The sequence below is a fragment of the Humulus lupulus genome, chromosome 3 (genome assembly GCF_963169125.1).
Source record: "Humulus lupulus chromosome 3, drHumLupu1.1, whole genome shotgun sequence".
NCBI lineage: Eukaryota > Viridiplantae > Streptophyta > Magnoliopsida > Rosales > Cannabaceae > Humulus > Humulus lupulus.
In genome coordinates, this window is record NC_084795.1 from 143,641,485 (window position 1) to 143,651,371 (window position 9,887).

Here is a 9,887-nt window from a genome sequence, read left to right on the forward strand (position 1 = left end):
AATAGTGATATGGGGGAATATAAATGTGTAAAAAAGTAGTGATATTATATAATGATTTGATTAATATATTTATTTAAGGAAATTTTTTATGAATGTGAGTAATATGGGCGAATTCTGTTATTTTATTATATTAAATGAAATTTGTTTGAAACAATAATAATTAATAAAAATTGGGGGGATATAAATTTTTCATTAACAAAGTTGATATTATTTACCGTTATTTATTATACATACGTAAACTCCCAAAAAAAGAAAAGGACAAAAAAGGTATTTTATGCAAAAATGTCTTTAAAATAGTGGTATTTTGTGGCCCAAGTTCCATAAATGTTGAGCTGATCCAAGCCCATGTTAAGCATTCCGGAGCAATCGAGACGCAAAGTAAGGCAGTCCGGTTAGCGGTAACTGATGATAAGAGAGAGAGAGAGAGATTGTTAAGAAATTCGAACATTCCCGGAGATCCGCCGCTCTATCCTTTTATCACTACCAAGTTCCGCTCACAGCCCAGTGTTCAGATTGGACTATGCACCTCTGAACAGCACTCATGGCTTCCACTTCTGCCATTTCCCTATGCTTTTTTCCCAAGGTACAAATTCACTCACTCCACTCTTCAGTATTGTCCATACTTTTTCTCCATTTTGTAATCACCTTTCGGCTTTTAGATTTCACTGCGTTCCCATTTCCACAACCATAGACCACAACTCCAACCCTATCATCGTGCCCATGGGGGTCTCTTGCCCACTGCTCTGTCGCTCAGGAGGAGAGGCTTTAGGTTTTCACTTTTAATGGTGAGAGTTACTGCTTCTTCTAGGGCTGAAGGAGGCTCGAGGAGGCCCGCATCTGGCCGGAGAGTCTATCGGCACTCTCAAACCCAGAGCTCGTCGTTATCCGCTGCTCCGGTGAAACAAGTTGCTTCTTTTGTGGTCCCGGCTGGCTTGTTTTTGGCCGTCACTTTTGGTAATTTGTTTCGGGCGAAATTCCTTTCAGCTTAATATGAGAAAAGTGTTTTATCTTTAGATTGCTTGAGTTGAATGTTCATTAATCAGAGGGTTTCTACTATGCAGTGATTGAAATTAGGCACTTTTGCATAAGAATATTGCGTTTATGCTCTTTGGCATTGATTCAAGTGTTTAAGGGCATAAAAAATAAAAATAAATGGAAGTTGTAATGTTATCTCTGATGCTTAACCATAATGGTATTCCAAACCGTATTGTTTGGTTGTATTAAGCTTGATGTGGGGAACAAAAGAAACGTTACTTGTTCGGTTTCTCAATGGTTGTACTAATTTATATCTTCAGCTGACAGTTTTGTGGAAGGTGGTGGAGAAACTTCTTGTCCCAAAACCCAAGAAGCCTTCTAATGTGGAAGAAAAAACGCCCAAACAAGGCTTGGAGTGGTCCTTTGCTGCTGGCACAAATCTGTTATCAGGGCTTGGAGCAAAGATTGACCGAGAGTCCAAGCAAAAGCTCAATGACTTTGCCAAAGAACTCAGGGCATTTAGCGTTGTTGACATGTCAGGTATAAAAAATAGGTCAGAGATAGACATTATTGGTTTTGAAGAAGTTATACTTGTTTATGGATACTAAAGTAGAATCATTAATTAACAGTCATTATATTTTAATCTTCTTTATAAATGCCCCTATTGTTGTAGATCTTCCAACAGTCGTGTTGATTAAGAAGTAACTGTTGTAATATGAATTCGTGAAATGGATTTAATTTTTCAGGGAAACTTTCTTTTATTTTGCTGACAAGCTAAGTTGTAGTTAAGACTGCTACCCTTGTTCTTACCTATATTGAAAGAAATTTGAAAGCTCATGCATAAAATTGGGTTTTATTAAACATTTTTGCAGGATGTAATTTTGGTGATGAAGGATTAGTTTTTCTTGCTGAAAGGTTCGCATATAATCAGGTTAGAGACGCTGTCCATCCATTTGACTCATAATGTTGTTTAATATGCTGGTGATCTTATTGTTAACAGTACTACCTTTTTCGGTATTATTAAGCTAGGAACTAATGTTGTAAGTTCCATTTTTTTTCATCATTGACTTATTGTGATGTAGGAGAAATATCTAGAATTGTCAAGAATAACAGTATGTTGTATTATATTTTTTTTAGTTTTGATAGCTTTAGTAAGGCTATATAAACCTAAGAAACGAATTTTATGGGAGACATTTTGATATCATAACAGAAACTTGGTGAGTTTTCTCTCCCTTTTGGGGGTTTTCCCATTCTTTGCCATGGAATTGGCATAAACAATCTAAGCCACTACATCGTATTGATTATATATTTCTCTTTTTTCAGACACTTGAGGGTGTAAGTTTTGCTGGAAATGGAATAACTGTAGCTGGATTGAAAGCTTTTGATGGTATTCTGCAATCAAACATCATATTAAAGACTCTGGATCTTTCTGGAAACCCTATTGGAGATGATGGAGCTAAGGTCTTGTTAAACTTTACTTTGAGATAGTTTTCAAGTGCACATTTGAAAGATCTAAGTTTTGCCTTGCATTATTGTGTGATTGAGTTTTTTCATCAAAGCAAATAAATAAAATCTGCATTATTGTTGCATACTCAAGCTTAAGTAACTTAATGTTGTATGGGGCGGTCTTTTCCACAGTGCCTAAGTGAAATACTGGTTAATAATACTGGGATTACTAAACTTCAGCTGAATAGTGCCAACTTGGGGGATGAGGTTAGTTACTCCTAGCTGAAAACTAAGTGTCCAAGTCATGTGCTATCATCGTGTTGGCCTTTTCACAGAGATGTATCTAAAATGGTGCTCACATACTGTGCAGGGTGCAAAAGCTATTGCCGAAATGTTGAAGAAAAATTCAACCTTACGTTTTCTTGAACTAAATAACAATATGATTGAATTTTCTGTAAGGAGATTAGTCTATACATTCTCAGATTAGCTTAATTCTAATTTATTCAAGTTGAAGGAATTATGTTTTTATAGCCTTTAACAAATTACTGGCAGGGATTTGCAAGTTTGGCTGGTGCTCTTCTCGAGAATAAGACGATACGGGATTTACAACTTAAGTAAGTTGTCTTTACACTTTTTCTTTCCAGTAATATAGCATATACTCTAAGTAAAAGGTATGGTCTTCTTTTCTCTCGTAATATATACTATTCTTTTTATCAGTGAGGTATGTTTTTACTCTGACACTTTCTAATGATTTTTCTTTTGGAAATTGGTGACATACTTTTCAAGTGGCAACTATGGCGGTGCCTTGGGGGCTAATTCTTTGTCTAAAGGACTTGAAGGGAACAAGTCTTTGAAGGTATTGTGATATTTGGGCTTTACATGTCTCACTTTCTTAGCGTGTGCATGTTCCTGTACCTCATGTATTTGTCAAATGATACTCTCCAAGTTTTGAGAATCACTATTATGTTATATCTGTCAGGAACTTCATTTGCATGGAAATTCGATTGGAGATGAAGGCATACGAGCATTGATCGATGGTTTATGCTCACATAAAGGTTTTATTTTGCTATATAAATTCATTTCTGATTTAGAAACAGAAACAGATGATTTTATGCTCGATTATTGTATGTACTTACATCTTATTACACAGGTAAACTTACCCGTCTAGAAATTGGCAATAACTCAATTAGTGCAAAAGGTGCCTTTCATGTTGCTGAATTTATCAAGAAGAGCAAGAGCTTGACAACGTTGAACATTAGCATGAATGACGTAGGTGATGAGGTATTGATATTTACAATATGCTAATCACTCATCTTTTTGACCATTATTTTCATGGATTGAAATTCTGCAGCAGCTATCCTGTAACATTAACTAGTGGTTTTTTTATTAATATTAGGGGAAATAAGAGCGACATGGATTCTTATTGATTGTTTGATTTTTTCACAAAGCTATATTATGCGGCATGTACTTTTCTTTTTAGTAACAAATTACCTAAAAACTCTGTCTCTTTGTATTCAGGATAATACCGTCTTCCATCTATAATTTACTGTTTTTCTTTTTTATACACAGACAACCTTGTGGGTAGTATTTATATATTTTTTTCTTTAATAATTTCCTAAAAATCCTCTCTGATCAGATTGGATTAAATAAAGTATGTTTGAATTAGTATTTGCACGGAATACCAATTTCAAGGGAGGTTCTTCTAAAATAATGTGGAAGGGGGAACAATAATTTCAAGGGAGGTTCTTCTAAAATAATGTGGAAGGGGTAACAATAAATTCAAGGGAAGTTCATGAACACTTTGTCGGTCGGCCTTTTGTTTGGAACTAGTATTTCAGGAAGGAAAAAAATCAAAGGATTTATTGTATTATTTTTTTTTGGGAACAAATGAGTTAAATTTTATTGTGATTTTATTAAAGATAGAACTTTTATAAATATATTAAAAAAGAGATAGGTTAAAAAATCTGTTATAGAATTTTAGGAAAATATATATTTTTTTCTATCTTTCTGTTAGGTCCCAAATAGATTCACACACAACACATAGAACACTACAAGAACAATGACCAGATAAATAGCATAGTATAGCTAATAAACCCAGTAGTATTCGAGAGACCACCACTCTCCCCAAAGAGCTACTGCTCCAAATCTCAGATTCATACAATGGATGTACTCTCCATCTAATATACTCAATATGGGCTCTTACACTTCCCAAACCACTTACCCCTTTATTATTCTTGATTACAAAATATAACCCACCAACCCCAACTACCTTATTAATGTTTAATGTCTATTTGCTGACTCTTGGGTTCCTAACATTTCGTTCAAAATTCACTGTCCTCAAGGTGAGGAAAAGAAAGCTAACTTTGTTGCAAGCAAGTCTTCGTTCAGTTTGGGGATCAAATTCTTTATGTTGAACTATAGATATCAACAGATCCATTTTCATGGGTTCTATGAATGATATGTGATACTTTTGTTGGAGACCCCATATTCTTTTGGACAATTCAGCCTCAATTTTGTTGGCTGGGTTCTTCATAAGATTTTGGGTCATCTTTTTTCCTCGTCAAATAGATGGCGCCTGTATCGTGCAACCTTCCCTGACGTAACAGCAGAATCTGGAGAATGGGGACAGTCGCTGCCTCCTGCGGTGCCAATGTTTCCTCACGACTCACTTGAATGAAGACAAAAGACTGTGATTCAGTCGCCAATTCTGATAGAGAGTATTGTTTTTCATCAGATTTTTCTTCCCCATCTAGTATCTGAGTTATGACTATGGATAGCGAATCATGCATACCTTCACCATTTGAAAAATCTTGCTTCATTGGTTTTCTAACACCCCATAACCACCACCACTTTTGTTAGATTCGGAGACACATTCTTTGAAAGTGGGCTGGTTCTGAAATATCTCAACATCTCCACTATTGCAGTGAGGAGCTTTACCCATCGTCATCGCTAAAAGTCTCGGTACACCTAGTCCATCGAGTTTAGAATGAATAGAATCTAGCATATCCAATATAACTGGAATTCAAGTCATATTCTGATTGATTTTATCAAGTTGTTGGCTGCATGTCTGAAACGATTCCTCCTTTGTCTTTGGCTGTTCGCTACGAGCTTCCAAAACTTGTTCTGCCATGGCCAAGATCGATGCTCTGATACCACCATTAGGTCCCAAATAGATTCACACACAACACATAGAACATTACAAGAACAATGGCCAGATAAATAGTATAGTATAGCTAATAAATCCAGTGGTATTCGAGAGACCACCACTCTCCCCAAAGAGTTACTACTCCTAATCTCATATTCACACAGTGGATGTACTCTCCATCTCCACAACCCTTTTAAAATATACTCAATATGGCTCTTACACGTCCCAAACCACTTACCCTTTTATTATTCTTGATTATAAAATATAACCCACCATCCCCACTACCTTATTAATATCTATTTGCTGACTCTTGGGTTCCTAACACTTTCTCTCTTCTTTTTTCCTCACAATTTTTTTTTTCTTGGGAAAATCCAAATTTCAAACAAAGCCCAAGGACACTTTCAAAGTACTTTTAAGTTTCTAGTGATGTTTATTTTTGATTTAAAAATCAATTAAATTACCAAAACCCAAGGTATTTTATTTTTTTTAGAAGAGGGCAAACCCAAGTGACAAGAATATGTAATTATCCCTTCAAAAAATCAAATGATGTGGTTCTTTATTGATTTTCAATTCTTGAATTTTCAGGGAGCTGAACGAATTGGAGATGCATTGAGGGAAAACCGGACAGTAAAAAGTTTAGACTTGGTTAGAAAAATTCTAGTCTGTTCGATTTGTCTGGATATGAATTCATTTATGAAAATTCTGTCTATTCATATCTGGAGACGTAGTAACTGATTTTACAGGCAGGAAACAACATCCATGTCAAAGGAGTTGGTGTAATAGCAAAAGCTTTGAAAGACAATTCTATCATTATGACCGTATGTTCTTAATTACACAACTCATTATTATTCTTATTAATTTTATGGGACTCATATAATTTTCTCTCTCTCGCTTCCTCTCTCAGTTGGAACTTGGTTATAATCCCGTTGGTCCAGAAGGTGCAGAATCTTTATGTGAAGTTCTTAAATTTCATGGTAACATCAATATGCTCAAGCTTGGCTGGTGCCAGGTAATAGACGTTTTTGAATCACACAAATCTTGATTCTAGAAACTGTCCCAGGTTCTAAAGTTTACAAAACCTAAAAATATTATATTGCAGTTAGGAGCAAAAGGAGCAGAGTTCATGGCTGATATGTTGAGATACAATAGTACTTTATCCAATCTGGATCTGAGGGGAAATGGACTAAGAGATGAAGTTCGTTGCTATACATAATAGCTTTGTCTCTATATATAACCTGCCTTGTACATTTGATCTTACCTAAATTTCTATACACATCAATGATTTCAGGGTGCAAAGTGCATTGCTCGTAGCTTAAGAGTGGTCAATGAAGCTTTAACTTCGCTAGATCTTGGATTCAATGAGATAAGGGTACTACTTTCTGTTTGTATTCTAAAATAGCATTGCATGTTAGCAGTGTTTTTGCATTGTTACATTTTGGTTTTGCATTCAGGATGATGGGGCCTTTGCCATTGCTCAAGCATTAAAGGCCAATGAAGATGTGCGAATCACTCATCTTAATCTTTCTCGTAACCTGATGACGAAATTTGGACACGTTAGTTTTCATTTTATTGGACCTTTCTGTACGTAGCATTCTTTCTTCTAAGCACAAGTTTTCTTAAATCAAATTTCCATATCGTGCAGAGTGCTCTTTCGGATGCTAGAGATCACGTATATGAGATGACTGAAAAGGAAGTAGAGGTTGTTTTCTAAAAGGTTTGACATAGTGGGAAAAAACAAGTTGTGGATAATGTGGTAGAACATGGTTTAGGCTTATTCTTTGCCAGAAGGCCATGGAAATGGTGAGGACAACAAAATACTTTTTTGGTCCAAATTTTGGAGTTCTTACCAATCTCCTCTTAGTGAGAAGAATCATTGAAATTTTGACGGTGAGTTCATAGTTAGTCACATCAGTAAATTAGGCAGGTTCGAACGACATGAAAATAAACTCGTCGTCTGTCCTGTGCGTCAATTTTAGGGGGTATTTAAAGGACTTACTGCTTGTCCTTTATGCTATGTGATAAATCATAAAACGATATTCCGTTTTTGAGGTTTTGTTTTGTTTTAATTTTTCAATTTTCTGGGTCACTTCTACCTCCAATTAGTACTCATAAATAAATACCAAAGTTATTATTAAATAAGCAATTTTGAGAGAAGTAGAATTAATTATATTACAGAGCAGCGACACAGCTAAACTATTTCCTTTTCCGTATTTAGTGTGCGTATATTAAGAAATAAGATAGTTTCAGAGTTAATTCGTGCACAAAATAATTTCATTGTCCAGTAATGTTAGGGACATGTTATATTTACTTATTATTAATGTACACGTTTTAGTGTGAAGTTTTTGAATAAAATATATGTTAATTGCAAAAAAAAAAAAAAGAATAAAATATATGTCCATTATCTCTGTTGCTCCATTAATATTCAAATAATTTGGTCATTGAGATAGTTAAATATGTAGTTTAATTTTTTTTTTTGCTCTTAAAATACGAACTCCGATTAACTAGAGGAAAACGAAGTGGATACCACAAATGGGGCACCTCTACCATAAGTTCAAACAGTAAAAAACCTTAGACATATCTGCCCACTTAACCACAGAGTGAGCAGCGGTATTCATAGATCTAGAAATCCAACAAACACCTAATCTAATTACATCAATAACAGAAAATAACACATGAAAAAGTAGCATGAGAGACCGCTTAGGGCACTTACTATTCTGGACTGCATGCACCATAGGCAAGGTCAGTGAAACAAACCACAAGATTCCAATTTTTTGAACAGCATAACTTGGCAGCAGTAATGAGAGCCAAAGCTTCAGCCTCAATGACCTCTATCGCTTTAATTCCTACAGAGACAATAGCCGAAATACCACCAACATAGCCCCATTTCCATCTTTGAAAGCGGCATCACAGAACAAATGAATGACTCTCGGAGGAGACACAAGCTCCTGAAAACCGAGACCTCTTTTGCCCTGGTGATTTTTGGGCGGGGTTCATTGGTGTCACAGAACTCAGGATTCAACTTCAAGTCTCACATTTATATTGGTCAGAATTGAATGGAGATTAACATTTCGCCAATTATGATTGTTATCATTTCTAGCCTACCATATGAAATAAGACAAATTCATGTTTTAAATCTTGAAGCTGACCTTGTAAAACTGGTGGATTAAGAAACCACTCCACCATATTCAACCTGTTAGCAAGGTGAATAATATTGGTTATGAGGTACCACTTTGAACGAAACCAGATTAAAAACTGCATTGTTCCTCTTTTTGTCTCAATTTTCGTCCCAACAATCATATTTTGACACTGCATTTTAAAATGTCACATGCATATTAATGCAAGTAATCATATTTTGATACCTCATTTTAAAATGTCACATGCACATTAATACAAATAATCATATTTCTACTTTACACTATTTTACTTCGTTTGTCTTCTTTTTTCTTTACATATATTTTTCAATTAAAAGAATATTTTCAAATTCCGTCACTTAACTTGATAATCTGAACTAACCTTTCAAAGAATTGGAGAAGAAAAACATACCCTTTCTACTTATATATATATTTATATATATTGGGAAAGTCTTTGGTAGAGGTGCGAAATTCTCCCTTATCGACAGCGAATGATCCTCACATTTGGATCAATGACATATTGTATATCTCGTTCTCCTTAGCATGAACCTCGCCACAACATATCATTTATTTTAAATACACATATTGACACAAAGATTTCACAAAATGTGTGACTACGATCAGGATTTCCATTATCGTTTTTCGTAGAACAAAGTCGTTATGTCTTGTTATTGGAGAGAGTTAAGTATTTCATAGAGAGCAACATAAATTGGTCTCTATATTCATTCTGACATAGGTGTCAGTACGTCTGACACACTACAAACTGGACCTAAACAAAATATTTAAGACTAACATTAGTATCACGAACCTCCTTCCTGGTTAAATCAAGGTCTTTCTTCGTAAATATTAAATACATAGTTAAGTAAATTACAATGCGCGTCTACATGTAACTTCCAACGTCGATCATTGTGAAATCAATGTTGTTCTTCAAAAGAATATGTAATAAGTTTCCTTAAAGACTAAATGTTGTTGCGATGAGGTCATCACCGTATGATCGATGTCATTCTTTGGGAAAATTTGTAAAATATCAAAAATGAATTAATATTATTGTACGCCCTAAATATCCGCACACACTTTGGCGAGCTAAAGAAGGGCCTAACTCGATCTGCCACTTGTCAACCGTCCATCCGGAGCTGTTTGTCACCATCCCCTAAGTAATCAGCCTGAGCTGGTTATTCATTTAGTTGCTC

At 35.2% G+C, this 9,887-nt stretch overlaps 1 protein-coding gene across 2 annotated transcripts; it reads left to right on the forward strand.

The window, feature by feature from the left end:
* Nucleotides 1-332: 332 nt before the first annotated feature.
* LOC133823200 (uncharacterized) lies at nt 333-7,640 on the forward strand. 2 transcript variants are annotated; one of them, XM_062255825.1, is made up of 18 exons: nt 333-583; nt 660-954; nt 1,303-1,515; nt 1,848-1,906; nt 2,299-2,436; nt 2,614-2,688; nt 2,792-2,875; nt 2,974-3,035; nt 3,208-3,277; nt 3,401-3,476; nt 3,572-3,690; nt 6,152-6,211; nt 6,310-6,384; nt 6,471-6,575; nt 6,666-6,761; nt 6,855-6,935; nt 7,018-7,119; nt 7,209-7,640. In XM_062255825.1, exons 1-18 carry the CDS (start codon nt 542-544, stop codon nt 7,275-7,277), a joined length of 1,821 nt encoding a protein of 606 aa, XP_062111809.1. In that variant the 5' UTR covers nt 333-541; the 3' UTR covers nt 7,278-7,640. The 2 variants fall into 2 exon arrangements, with proteins under 2 accessions (XP_062111809.1, XP_062111808.1); XM_062255824.1 differs by having other exon boundaries at nt 334-583; nt 3,572-3,702.
* Nucleotides 7,641-9,887: the final 2,247 nt, after the last annotated feature.